Source organism: Bos indicus x Bos taurus, chromosome X, assembly GCF_003369695.1.
Source record: "Bos indicus x Bos taurus breed Angus x Brahman F1 hybrid chromosome X, Bos_hybrid_MaternalHap_v2.0, whole genome shotgun sequence".
Lineage (NCBI taxonomy): Eukaryota > Metazoa > Chordata > Mammalia > Artiodactyla > Bovidae > Bos > Bos indicus x Bos taurus.
In genome coordinates this window covers 57,541,845-57,560,867 of record NC_040105.1, presented here as the reverse complement: position 1 = coordinate 57,560,867, position 19,023 = coordinate 57,541,845, and the positions used below count along the sequence as shown (strand labels likewise).

General features: G+C 47.0%; 1 protein-coding gene across 6 annotated transcripts; it reads left to right on the top strand.

The window, feature by feature from the left end:
- The first annotated feature begins 441 nt into the window (after window positions 1-441).
- Window positions 442-10,402, top strand: FTSJ1 (FtsJ RNA methyltransferase homolog 1). 6 transcript variants are annotated; one of them, XM_027534202.1, is made up of 13 exons: window positions 442-708; window positions 2,514-2,658; window positions 2,920-2,989; window positions 3,089-3,179; window positions 3,516-3,594; window positions 4,987-5,039; window positions 5,125-5,178; window positions 5,265-5,367; window positions 5,470-5,553; window positions 6,237-6,334; window positions 6,435-6,632; window positions 6,836-6,877; window positions 8,501-9,221. In XM_027534202.1, exons 2-12 carry the CDS (start codon window positions 2,538-2,540, stop codon window positions 6,866-6,868), a joined length of 984 nt encoding a protein of 327 aa, XP_027390003.1. In that variant the 5' UTR covers window positions 442-708; window positions 2,514-2,537; the 3' UTR covers window positions 6,869-6,877; window positions 8,501-9,221. The 6 variants fall into 6 exon arrangements, with proteins under 6 accessions (XP_027390003.1, XP_027390004.1, XP_027390001.1 ...); XM_027534203.1 differs by having other exon boundaries at window positions 2,514-2,671; window positions 6,231-6,334; XM_027534200.1 differs by having other exon boundaries at window positions 2,500-2,658; window positions 6,231-6,334.
- The last annotated feature ends 8,621 nt before the right edge of the window (window positions 10,403-19,023 follow it).

The window sequence follows — 19,023 nt, the reverse complement described above, 5'->3', positions numbered from 1 at the left end:
TCCCAGTAACTCTAGGTGGAGTCTGTATTATTTATTATCCCCTTTCTACAGACAGAGAAACCGAAGTTCTGAGAAGGTAACAATCAGAATGAGCTATCAATTAGCGGAAGTGAGATTAGAAATCGCAGACCAGTAGCTTTCGCGCGCCCGCGCACTTAACTAACGCACTCTCCTTCCTCTCAAGTTCACCACCCCAAAGGTAACTGCACTTCACGGTACGCGAAAAATAAGTAGGTGCCAGCGTGCTCGTAGTATCTTGGGAAATGTAGTTCACAGGCTCAAGACATACAGTTGTCCAAGAAGGGAGGAGTGGAGAAAAAGGCGATTTTTCGGCTTATAACAAAAGAGCATAGTCAGTTCTCATGCCTCGCGACATTTCAGCCTTTCCGTGCGAGACTTCGGCGGCTTTACTAGAGCCCGTTGCATGCTGGGAACGGCAATTCGCCAGACCCGCTACGTCGGCATGAGTTGCCGGAACTCACGTGGTAAATTCAGGTCCGGTCCCGGCTTCGCGCGAGCCACCGCATTCCACGATGACAGGCGTGGCACACTCTGGTGGCCCTTAGGCATGCGCGACAGACTTTTGGAGCAACTAAGAACCCAAACTGAAAACCTACGACTTCTCACCGGTTTGCGCTCTCGCCGAGGCTTGTGCTGCTCACGAACCGGCCTCCTTGGTTCCTTTTCTCCCCACTCCCAAAGTTGGAGGTAGGCCCTGGGACGCGGAGGACTTGGGTCCCGACTCAAACAGTTGAGGCATGCCTGCACTGTCCTGCCAGTGAGGGAAGGAGGGAAGTTCGCAACAGTGTGGTTTGGGCAGCTGGCATTGGGTAGGCTCCAGACCCAAGGTTTGTTTGGAGAATAGGACCGCTCCTGCGGGATGGGCTAGGGGTGGGGGACGGGGGCCCAGGGGTCCAGATACCGGCGGAGCTGCCTTGAAGGGGGTCTTGTGGTCCTGGTCCCAGTGGGGACTTGGGCTTTGAGGTAATGATGAGGAGGGACCAGTGGTGTAGCCAGAGGGCTGTTAATGGGTAGGTGTGGAGGTTTGGTGAGCTGCGTGGGTGTAGTAGAGGTCTGGTGGGAGTGTTATTGGGAAATCAGTGGGGGCTAATAGGTGTGCTTTAGTCGATGTGTTCATGGGGGCCAGTGGGGATGTGTTCATTAATGAGGGGATGGTAGAATGGGAAACTGGAAGATAATGGGAGACAAGTAGCAGTGTGATCGCTGGGGGACGAATGGAGTTATGACATTCAAGGGGTTGATAAAGAGTGATGGAGCATAGTGATTCAAAGGATAATGGTGAGGCTGTGGAGGGAATAAGAGGTGAGGGTCATGATCAAGGAACTAATGAAGTAGTGATCAAAGAAGAGAGAATGGGAAGATCAAGGGGTATTGTGATCAAAGGATTTTAGTTTGTGATGATGGCATGATCATTGAAGAAGTAATGAGAACAGAGTGAGCAAAGAGAGGGTAATAAGTAAGCTGTTGGGTGTGATCATAAATTGATTATTGGGTGGGGAAACAGGTGGGCAGTGAGGGGAGAATGGTGTGTATGGGGAGATGTATGATAATCAAGGATTAAGGTGAATGTGGTAAGAAGAGTTAACAGGGTCTAGTGATCTGTGAAGGATCAATTGGAGGGCCGAGCTAAAGGGGGTTGATAAATCATAGTAAATGAGAGTTTAATGGGGAACTAATAGACCATGATCCTCCAGGTATTAATGGGGGATGATAAAAGAATTATCGGGCTTCCCAAGTGGCTCAGTAGTAAAGAATCTGCCTGCAATGCAGGAGATGTGGGTTCGATCCCTGGGTCAGGAAGATCCGCTGGAGAAGGGATTGGTTACCCGCTCCAGTATTCTTGCCTGGAAAACCCCATGCACATTGGAGCCTGGCGGGCTACAGTCCATGGGGTTACAAAAGAGTCGGACATGACTTAGCGACTAAACAACAACAAAAGGAATAATTGGGGCCTAATCATTTCAGGGGAGAGAGATTAAGGAGGCGGGGAATGCAGTGAGCTAGTGTGAGGGTAATAGAGTTAAAGCAGGGGATTAATGGGGCCTAGTAGGGCTTTATGACTAGGGGTAGTGAGGAGAGCTGGGGGTGGTGGTGAGATGTTATTTGGGTTAAGGTGGGCAGAGAAGGGTTGATCGTGAGACTTGCAGGGTTTAATATGTGGAGTGTAAGTGACAGCAGTGGGAGGTGGACAGGGTCAGTAACATCATCTATGTGATAAGTGTTGGGTTTGTGGGACTTTGAGGGGTCTGTTGGCTTAATGGTGGAATCTGTAGGGTGAGCGGTGGAGCCTGAGACCTCAGTAATGGGATCCTAGGCTCGGTGAGCTCAGTGGGTTAGTGACTGGGCTCCAACCTCGCCACCTGTTGAGAGAACTGTCACATAGATCAGATGAGCCTGGTTTAGTTCATGTGGTTCTCACAGCCCTGCAGAGATAGGTAATGGCCCACTCACCTACTTACTGATATGGGGCAGCATCAGCTTACTGTTGGCAGGTCCCTGGGCAAACAGTGTGGAAGATGGGACGGACGTCAAAGGACAAGAGAGATGTCTACTACCGCCTAGCCAAGGAGAATGGCTGGCGTGCCCGCAGTGCCTTCAAGCTGCTACAACTTGATGAGGAATTCCAACTCTTCCAAGGTCCCCATTTTTGGTGGGCAGTTCACTGGGGGATGGGGCGGGCGAAGGAAATAGACAAGTGGGCTAGGTCTACAGAGCTCTGTGTGGTAGGTGGGCTGACTTGGAGGGTCTGTGGGGCAGTCAGGAAGATGGCAGGTACTCAAAAGGATCTGGGCAGCAGGTAGATATGGGTGCTTCCTGGGGGAAAGGGGTAAACTTTGCAGGGTCCCAGGTTGGAGAGGTGGCTGAAGCTGACCAGTGCACCTTCCTGTGTGTGCTCAGGTGTGACGCGGGCAGTTGACTTGTGTGCGGCCCCAGGCAGCTGGAGCCAGGTGCTGAGTCAGAAGATTGGGTGAGTGTGGAGTCCCAGATGGGAGGCTGGGAGGGCAGACTAGGTTGGAGGGTGGACCAGGAGTAAAAACTGAGCTGACACAGACCATGTTGTCCACAGGGGCCAAGGGTCTGGCCACGTGGTGGCTGTGGACCTTCAGGCTATGGCTCCACTACCAGGTGTGTTACAGATCCAGGGGGATATCACCCAGGTGAGAGCATGGCTGGGGGTGTTGGTGTGTATTCTGGACAAAGGCCCTCCCAATCTGGGGTTTGCAGCAAGTGGAAGAAAGAAAAAGACAAAGAGACCAAGAAAGACAGACAGGTAGAGTAGCTGAGAGAAACCAAGAGAGGATAACAGAAGAGGAACAGAGCCAGTGAGTTGTCATCACAGAGAGACAGCAAAAAAATATTCCCAGAGATGGAGCCCAGTCTCAGGCAAAGCCTGAGAATTTGGCTGACCTGATGCTGTGGGCCAGGGCCGTGGTGGGCTTAGAGGGCTGTGGTGGGGATGCTGTGGGGCCACTCATCATCCCTTTCTTCCATAGCTGTCCACTGCCAAAGAGATCATCCAGCATTTTGAAGGCTGCCCCGCGGACCTAGTAGTGTGTGACGGGGCTCCTGATGGTAAACAGCAGGGATTGGGAGGCCAGGCGGGGGGTCCTTTGCATGTTCCTCTCTGTATGTCCCACTTCTGTTGGCTTCTTTTATTGCCTCTCCCCTGCACTGTCAGCTGTTCCCACATCTGGCAACTTCTCCCTACCTCTGTTTCCTGTTCTCTGCCTCTGTCTTCTACTGTTTTGGTTTTATCCACCCTTTTGTCATCTCTCTGCAACTGTTCCATTCCACTCACTTCTTTTTTTTTTAAGTCAGCCATCTATCCATCCATTCAGCACATTTACTGAGCATCTGTTGTGTGTCAGGCACTGTTAGACATGTTGGGAGGATAACATGAATAAAATTCTACTATTCTCTGACCTCATAGAGCTGGTGTTCTAGTGGGAGCAGACAGAAAAGAAACAAATGATTGAATTATAAAGCATGTCAAAAGGTGATAGGCACCATGGGGAAATAATGAAAATGAGAGAGAGGGAGGGAATACCTGGAGGAATTTTAAGTAAAGTGGAGAAGGCCTCACTGCCTTTAGCATAAAGACCTAAAGCAGCCAAGGGAGTGGGCTAGGGCACATCTGGATAAAGAGCAATCCAGGTAAAGTGATTGGCACATACAAAGGACTTGAGGTAGGAGGGTGAAGAGCAAGATCACTGTGGCTGGATCAGAGTAAGCGTGAGAGTGGTAGGAGGTAAGGTCAGTGAGGTGGTGGGAATCAGATCCTCAGGTGGATCTTTCTGGGCCACAGTGGTGACTTTGGCTCCTTCACTAAGACAAGAGCATGGAGAAAGCCATGGGGTGGTTGTGAGCAGAGGAGGGCCATGCCTGATGTGTGTCTTGACAGGATCCCTCTGGCTGCTGTGAGCAGTGTGAGGGCTGAGACCTGGGGAGGGGAGGCTGCTGTAGTCATCCAGGTGAGTGGCGATGGTGGTGGAGATGAGTAGAGGAGATCTTTTGAAAGAGTTGAGAAAGTTTACTAATGGCTTAAATGTGGATGTGAGAAGAGATTGGGAGGGGTGTGTGTGTATCAAAGGTAACTACCTTGAAGGTTTTGGCTTGAACAACTGGAAGGATCAGGTGAGATGGGGGAAATGATGGGAGGAGCAAGTTCCAGCAAGAAGGTAAAGAGTTTATTTTTGGATGTGTTGCATCTGAGATGTTCGTTCTGATCTGAATCTGGACTGGAGATAGAAGAAATAATACTCGTGCCTAAGATTGTTTTGAGATTGAAAATGAATGTCTTAGGGTTAGGAGCTCAGAATATGCATCCAGTTGGCAGATGTAGTCATTTGCATGCAGAACCTTAGTAGTAAGAGAGCTTGGTAAATGTTTTTAGCGCTCTAACCTCTTTGGGACAGGAAGATAGCTAGACTGTATGGCCCCCTAACGCTGTTCCTCTTGCCACAGTAACCGGCCTCCACGATGTTGATGAGTATATGCAGGCCCAGCTCCTCCTAGCTGTGAGTAACCCTGGCTGTCCCTACCTCAGTTTGGCCCCCTCCTGGCTGGCTGTATCTCAGCCTTAGCCATCTGTCCTGCCCATAGGCTCTGAATATTGCTACACACGTCTTGAAGCCAGGGGGCTGCTTTGTGGCTAAGGTAAGTCTCAGGGAACCTGGTAGGGGGTAGAGAGGAGTCCCCAAAGTTCATCCTCATGCCTCCATCTCTGCCTCCCCACCCTGCAGATCTTCCGAGGCCGGGATGTGACGCTGATCTATAGCCAGCTGCGTGTCTTCTTCTCCAGCGTGCTCTGTGCCAAGCCCAGAAGCAGCCGGAACTCCAGCATTGGTCAGTGGGGTAGAGGGGCCAGGCAGGGGTTTTGAATCTCAGAGGCCCATCTCACATGGAGTGGAGGCAGCAGTTGCCCCTCACTCTACCTTCTCCCCATAGAGGCCTTTGCTGTCTGTAAGGGTTACGACCCCCCTGAGGGCTTCCTGCCGGACCTGACCAAACCCCTGCTGGACCACTCTTATGGTGAGAGCCCTGGGCCCCATCCCTGGGGAGAGTTTGTCTGCCAGTGAAATTTTATGTCCCAGGAGGGCCGTTAGCCCCACGCCCAGCTGAAACCCTGCCCCTTAAGGGAATGCTGTCCCAAAGGGATCTTCAGCCCCACCCTCTGAAAATTCCACCCCTGTAGGGGTATTTTGATCTAGGAGGATCTTCAGCTTAGTTCCCTAGTGATGACTCTTAGACCTGGTGAAAGTTCTGAGTCCTACCCCAAGGGACACTCCACCTGCCTAAGGAGTTTCTAGCCTAGGAAGACTCAGTCACACCCCCAGGTAGAAACCCTGCCTCTGTGTGGGAATTTTGTCCTGTGAGGGCCTTCAACCTGGCCCCAGAGGGAAAAAGCACAGGGCTGCTTTTGTGTCAAGCATGCTTGAGTGAGACAAAGTCCAGGCAGTGTATGGCAGGTGGCCATAAGTGCAGTGGGAGAAAAGCAGGTTGGGGAGGGCTGTTTTAGAATGAGTGATCATGGAGGGCTTCCCTGAGGAGGTGATCTGAACCAAATGAAGGATTTCTGGTGCAAGAGTATAGAGAGTAGCTGGTGGATATGTGAGGGAGGCCTCCGTACCCATCTGGGGTGCAGCCTGAGTCACAGCTGACCCCAGACACCCTGGCCCTGTCTTGTCTCATCTGTCCCTGCTTGTCAGATCCAGATTTCAACCAGTTGGATGGCCCCACCCGCATCATTGTGCCATTTGTGACCTGTGGGGACCTGAGCGCCTATGATTCAGACCGCAGTTACCCACTGGACGTAAGTGCCCTGTCAACAGTGGGTTGGATGGGGGGTGCTGTCCTCTGTTCCCAGGTCCTCACAATGTGTGTGAGGACCCTCCCAATGTGTGTCCCTGCAGCTAGAGGATGGTTCAGAATACAAGTACACTCCACCCACGCAGCCCCCCATCTCACCGCCCTACCAGGAGGCCTGCGCATTGAAGAAGAAGGGGCAGCTGGCCAAGGAGATCTGCCCCCAGGACTGCCCCATGAGCACAGTGGACTTGTTGCCCCAGTCCCTGGCCACTCCACAGCGCTACACCCTGCAGACGTCTGAGGTCTGAAAACATGGACCCAGAGCCCTCGGTGCCCACAGTGACCCCCTCTTCATGTGCTTCTTTCTACCCCAAATCATGTGGTATCTGGGACAAACTTCTGTTTCCTAACTCCCAATAGCTATAAAAATCAATGGGTAAAACCAAGTATAGTGAGCAGAAAAGCTTAACCAAATATCTGAGTCTCTCTTCTTTTTCTTGGGTAGGTGGAAGACAGTGGAGTGACTTGCTCATCTTAACACATGAAGGTAAATTTGCCTTTTTAATCTAAGAATTTGAGTAAACAGCATCTTTAAGAAAAAACTGAGTAAAATTCTACTTTTTTAAATTTTTACATCAACTGGTAAGATTTCAGTCAGCAGACCTTTACTAAAACTCCTGATGTTATGTGTCAGGAACTGCCTTAATGATTTTACACATTGAGGTACTCAGTAAACATTTATTGAACACATGCTGTGTGCTGGGCATTGCTCTAGATTTGAAGATGAAGCAGGGAACAAAACAGGCAGATACCCTGACCCTCAGAGCTTCTAGTATAGGAAAGAGGTAATAGTTCACAATCTAAATGCAGGAGTTTCCACTCACACATACATGTACTATTTATCTTGCTCTGTGTCCACCCATATGTATATAATATGTAAAAGTAACCTGGGATATGAAAAAATTTTAAAGCAAGGTAAAGAGATAAGGGCTTCCCAGATGGTGCTAGAGGTAAAGAACCCACTTGCCGATACAGAAGACATAAGAGACACAGGTTTGATCCTGGGTCAGGAAGATCCCCTGGAGAAAGTCATGGCAACCCACTCCAGTATTCTTGCCTGGAGAATCCCATGGACAGAGGAGCCTGGTGGGCTACAGTCCATAGGGTCATAACAAGTGATAACACAAATGAAGAGACTTAGCACATAGCACACAAAAGATCAAGAATTCTAGGGTCTGGCAGTTTGCAGTTTTTAAGACAGTTATTGTGGAAGGTCTCACTGAGGTGATGTTTGAGCAGAGACCTGAAGGAGATGAGGGAGAGAATCCATGTATTAATCTAGGGTAAGAACATTCTAGGGAGAGGAAATGGCAAATGCAAAGGCCCTGAGGTGGAATGGTGGGGGAGCAGTGAGGAGCCGGTTTGCCTGGAACAGTCTGGGCTAAACCTATCAGTGCTGGAGGGCTTCTCATCCTCAGGACACCACTTTAGAGGACATCCCCGTCTGACAATGGCTTTGCAGTTTATTCAGACCAAGTTTACCATTAAAATAAGTAAAAAAGACACCTTAAAAAAATGAAATGGCAGATCACAGTGGGAAAAGATATTTATAATCTGTACATGTATAGTATCCATGATATTTAAAAAGCTGCTATAAATCAATAAGGAAAATATGAGAATGCCCAGTAAGTACATGAAAAGCTGCTCTTCAGAGAAATGCAAGCTAAAACTAAAAAGATTAACAATATTAAATATCTGAAAGGACGTGCAGCATTGGAACCCTTGTATATACCAAGGGCAGCATATAATGGTGTAACTGCTAGATAATTGTTAGGAATTATCTGCTAAAGCTGCATGTGTATTTAGTTCCAGCAAGAAAGGAGTACTTCAATGTTCCTAACCATCCCATTTATAGTACCCCCCAGACTAAATACAGTCCAAACACCCATAAGCTGTAGGATGGATCGTTAAATCCTGGTTTATTCACAGTGGAGAACTACATATCAAAAGAATGAACATTATATGTTTTATGCATTTTCTGTGAGTTATGGTTCACAATGAAAGTAGAGGAAAAAACTGCACAAAAATGTAGCTGAGAAAACAATGAGTATAGTAGAAGACAGTGGGAAACATATTTTGGTTTAAAACTTCTTTTACTTTGACCTTTTAGTTAGCTGGCAATCTGATAAGGACTCGGAAGCTGTTTGCTGTCAGGAAAACCAGAACTTGAGTTGATGAACTTGTTTTCAAATACCTCGTCAACCCATCCTGACAGGCTCTGAGGAGGAACCTCCAGCAACCGCCACAAACACAACAAGGAAAGAAACATCCCGGCGTGCCCGTCTGCACTGTAGGGGGGATTCTTGAGTAGGGTCTTGCTTTCTCTAAATCTTCCCAGCCCTGTGTCCTGAATATGTCCAGAACTCACCCTGAAAGCAGGGCTTCTTAACCCTGGGTAGAAGTCAGGGGTATTTGTGAACTTAATGGAGGGAAATCAGTTCAGTTTTACTAACTGAAATTTTAGCTTTCCTCCAGAATCTGAATGCTGGCAGCAAATCAGTATTGTAAAGTTACTTTTACAGTAGTAGAAGCAGTGCCTGCAACTTGCCCACCAGTACGTATCAAAGTTACTTGTTTATGTTGTTACAACTTATTACAGTTGTCATGGGCATCTTAAAATATTGGTCACTACTTTGGATAAAATCTTTTTTAATTTATTTTTTTATTTTTTTTAACTTTTATTTTATTTTTAAACTTTACAAAATTGTATTAGTTTTGCCAAATATTGAAATGAATCTGCCACAGGTATACATGTGTTCCCCATCCTAAACCCTCCTCCCTCCTCGCTCCCCATACCATCCCTCTGGGTCGTCCCAGTGCACCAGCCCCAAGCATCCAGTATCATGCATCGAACCTGGACTGGCAACTCGTTTCATACATAATATATTTTTTTAATTGAAGGATAATTTCTTTACAGAATTTTGTGGTTTTCTGTCGCAAATCAACAAGAATCAGCCATAGGAACACCCAGGTCCCCTCCCTCCCAACTCGCTTCTCATCCCACCCTTCTAGATTGTCACAGAGCCCCTGTTTGAGTCATGCAGCGATTTCCCATTGGCTATCTATTTTACATATGGTATTATTGTAAGTTTCCATACATCTCACCCTCTCCCTCCCCTCCTCCCCAGCCATTTCCTTAGGTCTGTTCTCTACATATGTTTCTCCATTGCTGCCCTGAAAATTAATTCATCAGTACCATCATTCTAGATTCCATATATATGCATCAGTACACAATATTTATATTTCCTCTTTCTGACTTCCTTCAGTGTGTATAATCAGCTCTAGGTTCGTCCACCTCATTAGAACTGACTCAAATGTGTTCCTTTTTATGGCTGAGTAGTATTCCATTGTATATATGTACCACAACTTCTTTATCCATTCGTCAGTCAGTGGACTTCCAGGTTGCTTCCATGTTCTAGCTATTATAAATAGTGCTGCAATGAACATCGGGGGTACACGTGTCTTTTTCAGTTTTGGTTTCCTCAGGGTACATGCTTACGAGTAGGATTGCTGGGTCATATGGTGGTTTTATTCCTAGCTTTTTAAGGAATCTCCAAACCATCTTCCATAGTGGCTATATCAGTTTATGTTCCCACCAGCAATGCAAGAGGGTTCCCTTTTCTCCACATCCTCTCCAGCATTTATTGTTTGTAGACTTTTTGATGATGGCCATTCTGATTGGTGTGAGGTGGTATCTCATTATAGTTTTGATTTGCATTTCTCTAATAATGAGTGATGTTGAGGATCTTTTCATGTGTTTGTTAGCCATCTGTATGTCTTCTTTGGGGAAATGTCTGTTTAGGTCTTTTCCCCACTTTTTGATTGGGCTGTTTGTTTTTCTGATTTTGAGTTGTATGAGCTGCTTGTATATTTTGGAAATTAATTCTTTGTCAGTTGTTTAATTTGCTATTATTTTCTCCCATTCTAAGGGTTGTCTTTTTACCTTGTTTGTAGTGAATAAGGTCTTATAATTTGATGTACTAATTAAAGTTCATTTATTGTAGCACCTCAATGTTGTTTCATTTTAATATGATACTTTTTCTTTTATTGGAACTGTAATTGACATATTGATATAATATGTGTAATTTGAAAGTATGTAACATAATGACTTAATATATATTGCAAAATGACTACCACAAGTTTAGTTAACATCTATCACATCACATAGTTAGTTTTTTCCTTGTGATATGAGCTTTTAAGATTTGCTCTTGGACTTACCTGGAGGTCCAGTGATTGAGAGTCTGCCTGCCAATGCAGGGGACACGGGTTTGATCCCTGGTCCAGGAAGAGTCTACATGCAGTGGAGCATCTAAGCCCATGCACAACTGCTGAAGCCTGTGCTCCGTAACTACAGAGAAGCCCCCACTCGCCACAACTAGAGGAAGCCCATATGCAGCAACAAAGACCCAGCACAGCCAAATGTAAATTAATTTAAAAAAGATTTGCTCTCTAAGCAACTTTCAAATATACAAAATAGTATTGATAAGTATAGTCACTATGCACTATTACATCCCAGAACTTATAACTGGAAGCTGTACCTTTTTACCACCTTCCCCCATTTTTAGATTCCATATTTAGTATTTGTGTTTTCTGACTTCATTTAGCATAATGCTCTTGAGGTCCATCCATGTAGTCACAAATGGACTTCCCTCATAGCTCAGTCAGTAAAGAATCTGCCTGCAATGCAGGAGACCTGGGTTCAATTCCTGGGTTGGGAAGATCCCCTGGAGAAGGAAATGGTAATCTACTCCAGTATTCTTGCCTGGAAAATCCTATGTACAGAGGGGCCTGGTGGGCTACAGTCCATGGGGTCACAAGAGTCAAACACGACTGAGTGACTAAACCACCACCACCACCACCTTTTTTTTTATGGCTGAATAATACTCTGTCATATGCATATGCCAAATCTTCTTTATCCATTTGTCTGTTGACAAGACACCTAGGTTGTTTCCATATTTTTGCTGTTGTCAGTAATACTACAGGGACATGGGGGTGCAGATATCTCTTTGAGTAGTGACTTCATCTCTTTTGGATACAGACCCAAAAGTATATATTTGGGATCCAGGGATAGCTGGATTATATGTTAAGTTTTGTTTAAATTTTTAAGGAACCACCATACTGTTTTACTTGGTATCCATAATAATTGAGAGAGTGTGTGTGTGTATGTACACGCATGCTTTTAAAAACATTCTATGAAGGAGTTCACAGACTTGATCAGATCAGACGCCATAGGATTCCCTAGAACAAAGTTTTTTTGGGGAGGGGGTGCTGTGTCGCATGGTTTATGGGGATCTCAGTTCCTCAGTCAGGGATTGAACCTGCACCATAGCAGTGAAAGCCCAGAATCCTAACCACTAGGCCGCCAGGGAACTCCCCAGAACAAATTTTTCTTTTTTATGTTAAGAAACCCTTTCTTAAAGGCATGTCGGAAAGTTTGTCATGAGTGCAGTCCTGAATTTACATTTTAGCAAACAGGAGCTGACAGCTACGTAGGCAGGTCTGGTTTCTGCAGCTCACTCACATATCTTTAGAAAATCACCATTCTCTGTGCACACTCCCATCCACTGAGCTCAGGACTACTGACATCTCAGTCTGTAACCCCAGGTGTTTGTACCTGACTTTGTGAACCTGGGAGTGGCCATACCAATTCCAACCCCAGGGCGCCCACACCACAGCTCGTTAATGCAGGAGTCTTCTCATTCATATCAGTATGACCACAGGAATGTCCACACCCAAGTCTGTGTGACTCCAGGAATGTAAAACAGAAGTATCCACACAAAAGGTGGTGTGACATAAGAATATCCACCCCCGTCACCATGTATATTCAGGCAGCATCTACATACAATCAGCAAGAGCCAGGGAGTACAGACAGTCCCATTTGTATAATCCCAGGAGTGTCCTTGTCTCCATTTCGAGGATCAAAAACACAACAGCCTTTGGGAACCTGTGAGCATACTCACCTCAGGCTGTGTCCCTAGTTATGTCCATCCCATCTATATTACATCTTAAGTATGCACCAAAAGTCTCTCTGATGGGAGCAGTGTCTTAATCCCCAGTCTGTGCAAGCCAGCAGTGTCCACACCCCCAAGGGTACAGCCTAGGAGGGGCCCATCTGGCCTAGGCCTGGTCTCTGACCTCTCCAGAGTGCCCACTCTCCACCTGTCTGGCCCTAGTCTTGTGACTTCAGGAGTGTCCACACCCCTCTGTGTGACCCCAGCATTTTCCCCACTAAAGTCAGTTTGTCCACAGAGGTACATATACCCCAGACTGTGTGTCCCCAGTGGAGTACTTAACATTAGTCTGAGTGACTCCTAGAGTGTTTCCACCCCAGTCTGTGATGACAGTAATGTTTATTCTCCACTCTTTGTGATCCCAGGCTTTCCACAACACAACCTGTATTACCACCAAAGTGTACACATTCTGTTCAGTTTGATCTCAGATTTGTCAACTGCCTAGACTGTGTAACAACAATGGGTGCCCATTCCCCTGTTACTGTAACCCCAGGGGTTACCACACCACGATCACTGTCATCCCCCAAAGTGTCTAGAGTGTAGTCCATGTCACCACAGGAGGGTATACACTTCAGTCCGTGTGTCACCTGGAGTATTCAAAACATAGTCTGTGACCCCCTAAGTGTGCATATCCTAAAACTTCTGACCACAGAGCTGTGAAAACTCTAGTGTTTTACAACAGGGGTGTCCACTCCCAAGTATGTCAGTCAGCGGCGGTGCCCATGTTTCAATCTGGGTGACTTCATCAATGGCTGTATTTCTGCCTTTGTCACCCCCTGTGTGTGATGCCAAGAGTCTCTAGACCCCAATAAAATGGAGCAGGACCATATGTCCCTTGCCACCCCCCCCCCCCACCAAGTCCTCTGCCTGCCTTTTGCCTGTGGAAAACTACAGTCAAAAAATTTAATCAGAGAAGTGAGAAATACTGAAACAAAAACAGTCAAAGGAGACTAAATAATGTAGTCATTAAGCATAGTCAAGGACCTTTAGTTCTTTCTCAAGGGCTATAGATAATATTCACCATATCCTGTGAGCTGTCTTATAGATACCAAAACCCCAGGTGGAGAAGTCAACCACATGATGACCAGACTGTACCCAGAACATGAGCTGCCACAGTTCTGAGAATTGACTGCAAAGAAGGGAAAAATTTCACTCTGGAACTATAGATGAACTGTACCTGAAACAACCAAGGTGATGCTAGTCAGGACACTGATGACCAGTTGAAGATGACTGTACTGTTTCTGCTTGTAACTGCCCCCCACTCTGTCTATAAAAGCTCTCCCTTTTATATCTTCATCCCCTGATTGTCAGGGGGTGGAAGTCTGCCTTTGCACAGATGTCTGCCACCCTCCTCCCCACCTCAGTTGCTGACATCTGAAATAAAACATAGTTTCCTTTCCACCAACCTGTCCTGTTCACTGGCTATTGAGCAGTGAGCAGCCAGACCCCCCCCCCCCACACACACACACACACACTCTCCTTTCGGTAACACCAATGTGTGTCCTGAGGGAAGCACACCCCTAGTCTGCATTACAGCAGCGTTCACACCCCAGGTCTCTCACTGTTGACTTTTCACCTCCCAGTCAGTATCCCCTTGCTGCTGTTCAGTCACTCTGTCGTGTCCGACTCTGCGACCCCATGGACTGCAGCACGCCGAGCCTCCCTGTCCTTCACTATGTCCCAGAGTTTGCTCAAATTCATATCCATCAAGTCAGTGATGCTATCTATAACCATCTCATCCTCTGTTGTCCCCTTCTCCTGCCTTCAATCTTTCCCAGCATCAGGGTCTTTTCCAAGGAGTCAGCTCTTCACATCAGGTGGCCAAAATATTGCTTCAGCTTCAGCATCAGTCCTTCAATGAATGTTCAGGACTGATTTCCTTTAGGATTGACTGGTTTGATCTCCTTGCTATCCAAGGGACTCTCAGGAATCTTCTCCAGCACCAGAGCTCAAAGGCATCAATTCTTCAGCACTCAGCCTTCTTTATGGTCCAACTCTCACCATCCATACATGACTACTTCAAAAACCATAGCTCTGACTAGAAGGACCTTTGTCAGCAAAGTGATGTCCCTGCTTTTTAATACACTGTCTAGGTTTGTCATAGCTTTTCTTCCAAGGAGCAAGCTGTCTTTTAATTACATGATGGCAGTCACGGTCTGCAGTGATTTTGGGGCCCAAGAAAATAAAATCTGTCACTGCTTCTACTTTTTCCCCTTCTATTTGCCATGAAGTGATGGGACCAGGTGCCATGGTCTTAGTTTTTTTGAATGTTGAGTTTTAAGTCAGCTTTTTCACTCCTCTTTCAACTTCATCAAGAGGCTCTTTAGTTCCTCTTTGCTTTCTGCCATTAAAGTGGTATCATCTTCATATCTGAGATTGTTGATATTTCTCCCAGCAATCTTGATTCCAGCTTGAACTTCATCCTGCCTGGCATTTCACATCATATACTCTGAATATAAATTAGATAAAAAAGGGTGGCAATATACAACATTGTCTTACCCTTTTCCCAATTTTGAACCAGTCAGCTGTTCCATGTAAGGTTCTAACTGTTGAAAACCCCATGAGCAGTATGAAAAAGCAGTGTTCCCTAGGAGTGATCATTCCTCAGACTGAAATGCCAGGAGTATCTACACCACAGGGTATGTAACCGCAGGAGGACCCACAGTCAGCCTGTGTTTCTCCAAAAGTGTACACATAATAATATGCATGACCCCAAGATGATCAACTTTCTGTGTGACCACGAGTGGCCACCACCCAGTCTGAATGTCTCCAGGATGGTACACCCTTGACTGTGAGATCAATGAAGTCTCCGTGCCCCAGGATCTGTGACCATTGGGGTGTCACTCCCAAGCCTGCAATTCCAGAACTTTCCACCCAGTGTGGGAACAAGGAGTGTCTCCACCTCAATTTCTCTTGCCCCAAGCTCATTCACTACATTGTCCATGTCACCCTAGGAGTAGCTGAACTCCAGTCTGCATGAAGCCATGTGTGTCCACATCCCAAACAGTGTGAACAAAGGGGTGTCCACATGCTAGTATGTGTGACCACAAACACATCCTCCCCTTGTCTCTGTGACCCCAGATGGAGCCAGTGGGTTTTACCCTGGCTGCATCCACATCCCAATGTTTGACTACAGGAACATCCACAGCCAAGCCTTTGTGACCCCCAGCAGTGTTCAGCCCACAGTCAGAGTCCAGAAGTGGCAAAAGCTTAGTGTGTGTGATCTTGGAAGTTTTTGCAGTGCAGTCTGAGTGGCACCATGAGTGTGTGCATCTCACACTGTGTGATCACAGAGGTGACCACACTGCAGCCTCCACGGCCCAGGAGTGTCCACACCTGTTTTTGTGACAGAAGCAACCAGTCTCAAGTGTATGTGACCCCAGTGTTGTTCAAACCCCCCAGTGTCTGTCTGTAGCCTCAATAGAATGTGTTCCTGTCAGTGTGACCACAGGAGTATGAAACTCCCGTGCCTGTGACTGCTGGCCGGTCTCCTCTCCGGTCTGGGTGACCCAGGGGGGGATAACCCCCCATCTGTGTGACAAAGGCGTCTACATGCTCCAGTGTCTGTGACCACAGGGACACTGGTCCCCCATTCAGTGTGATTAGAGGAATGTGTGTTTGTGCTGTGTTTAGTCGCTCAGTTGTTTCTGACTCTTTGTGACCCCATGGACTGTAGCCCATGGACATGTAGCCAGGCTCCTCTGACCATGGGGATCCTCCGGGCAAAAATACTGGAGTGAGTTGCCATGCCCTCCAAGGGATCTTCCCAACCCAGGGATTGAACCCAGGTCTCCCGCATTGCAGGCAGATTCTTTACCAGAATGACCCACCAGGGAAGCCCAATTAGAGGAATGCCCACACCAAATTTGGTGTTACCACACCTGTGTCCACCCCCGTCTGTCTGTCCTGAGAGGCAGCCCTGCTTTAGTTGGTGTGATCCCAGCACAGACCACACTGCAAACAGCGTGACTACAGAGGTGTTGCCAGCAGAGCATATGATACTTCAGTAGTGGCCGCACCACAAGCATTTGACTGCAGTGGCCCCCCAGTGAATGTGTCCTCAGTCATGTCCTTAGTCCCAGTCTCTGTGAGCCCAGGAGTGTCCATATCCCAGAAGGTGACTTCGAGGGTGTCTACAGTTGAGCCTGGGTGAAACCAGGAAGTACCTGGGTACCATGATAGTCCATGTGATTCCAGAAGTGTCCACACACCAATCTTGAAGGACTCTAGGAGAACACATCCCAGCCTGGGAACTTCAGGAGTGGTCACGCCCCATCCTGCATGACCTCAGTCATGTTCACATTGCAGGCACTGTGACCACCTAGAGCCCTCACATCCAAGTATGTGACCCCAGGAGGTCCACATCCCAATCAGTGTGACTCCAGGATTGCTGGCACCCGAATCTAGCAACCACATGAATGTCTATATCCTCATCTGTTTGATCCCAAGACTGTCCACACTCCAGGCTATGCAACCCTGGGAGGGTCCATACACAAGTCAGTGTGACCCCAGGAAGGGTTACACGTACAGGAATAGTGATCTAGATAAAAGGGGAAAGCCTGTGCAAAGGCCCTGAGGCAGGAGCATACCTGGCATATTTGAGGTACCGTAAGGAGACCAGTAGAGCTGGAGTAGAGTGAGCAAGTGGGTGAGTGACAGGAGGTGAAGTCCAAGAGGTGATGGAGCCTGGTCCTGTAGGGCATCCTTGGCCACGGGGAGGACTTTGGCTTTTTCTCTGAAAGAAGTGGAACAGGGGTCTGAGCAGAGGAGGGCTGTGGGCTGCCTTGGGCTGTAACAGGATCCTCTGGCTACTGTGAGGACAGGCTGAAGTCCTTAGTTCAGATCAGAGATCGGGCTGGGCCATGGAGGGTGGGGGCCCCAGGGGCCAGGACCATGGCCACCTGACAGGCCTCCCCAGGAGGCAATACATTCTCTCTGGGGCATATGGCAGCCCTTCTCCTGTGCACCAGAAACACAGGATATACTGAGGAGAAGCCATGGGGATTGAGTGGAAAATGACCTCACGGTGAGACCTCAGGCCAGCCCCTCCCCTTTCCCTGGGCCCTGGGTTTCCACCTTTGGCAGATTAGTATAATAATTCTTGTCCTGCTAATCTCTCCAGTGTCTCTACTCACCTGTTCTCTCCATCAACATCAGCCTCCTTGATAGTTCCTCAAACACCCCAAAGCATTATTCCCACTTTAGGGACTTTGATGCCTGCTGTTTCGCCTCTGCTTGAACTCTCTTCCCAAGACATGTGCATCGCTCACAGTTATATGGCTGTCCCTTCGCTTTCTTATCTCTGCTTAAAGATCATCTCCTCAGGAAACCTTCCCTGACTATCCAAAATAGTGCCCCTATATCCGTGCATCCTTCTTGGTTTTTCTTCATAGAACTTCCTAGTACATTACATATTTACTTGTTGAGTCAGCCAGAGCCCTGCAGTGCAGGTGAGGACACACAAAGCACACACAGGCGGAACTTTGAAGAGACCTAAATGAGAGGACCATTACAGAGGTGCAGAGAGGGTTCAGTAAGCCCATAAGGTTGCCAGCTTATCCAGGTACTGGCATCAGAGGGGTTCTGCCACCATTCCTAGGCCTGAATGGGCAGGAAAGGGAACAATCTTCCTGAAACCCAGAAAGGAAGAGCTGGAACTCAGCCCCAGCCAATGAACACCCAGCTTTCTCTGTCCTTGCATTCTCCAGCCACCTATATCAAGGTCTCTCATTGGCCAACCCAACTAGAAGCCAGTTGGGGCAGGGCATGGCTGATGAAGTCACAGGGACACAGGGCAAGACAGGGAAGGTAGGAGAATGGATTGGGGCAGGAAACAAATAGCATACCCAACATGTTAATATAGTATTTTTCATTACCTATTGAATAATACTGAGTATGGGAGGTCGCTAAAGACAGGTGTTTATGCTTGCTGGGTTTCCTGTGTTTTTGGTAACCTAGAGCAGTGTCTGGCATATTTAATGAATATTTGTTGAAAGTATAAATGAAAGAAAGGACTGATGCTGAAGCTGAAGCTCCAATACTTTAGCCACTTGATATGAACAGCTGACTCAGAAAAGACCCTGTGCTAGGAAAGATTGAGGGCAGGAGGAGAAGGGGGCAGTAGAGGATGAGATGGTTAGATAGCATCACTGACTCAATGGACATGGGTTTGAGCAAACTCCAGGAGATAGTGAAAGACAGGGAAACCTGGCATGCTGCTGTCCATGGGGTCACAGAGTCAGACACAATTTAGTGACTGAACAACAACAACAAATAAATAAAATAATAGGTATAAAATAATGCAAAAGTGAAAGCATGACTTCAATAAGTGGTGCTGGGAAAACTGGGCAGCTACATGTAAAAGAATGAAATTATAACACTCCCTAATAGCATACACACACACACAAAAAAAACCTCAAAATGAGTTAGACCTAAATATAAGACAAGACATTATAAAACTCTTGCAGTAAAACATACACAGAACAATCTTTGACATAAATCATAGCAAGATCTTTTTTGATCCATGTCCTAGAGTAATGAAAATAAAAATAAACAAGTGGGATCTAATTAAACTTAAAAGCTTTTACACAGCAAAGGAAACTATAAACAAAACAAAAGACAA

Bases quoted from the DNA above. Each gene is read 5' to 3' on its own strand.
- FTSJ1 (XM_027534200.1), top strand. From the start codon at position 2,538: ATGGGACGGACGTCAAAGGACAAGAGAGATGTCTACTACCGCCTAGCC. The intron at 2,659-2,919 runs GTCCCCATTTTT...GTGTGTGCTCAG, and splicing joins GGAATTCCAACTCTTCCAAG to GTGTGACGCGGGCAGTTGAC. The intron at 6,633-6,835 runs GTCTGAAAACAT...TTTCTTGGGTAG, and splicing joins ACACCCTGCAGACGTCTGAG to GTGGAAGACAGTGGAGTGAC.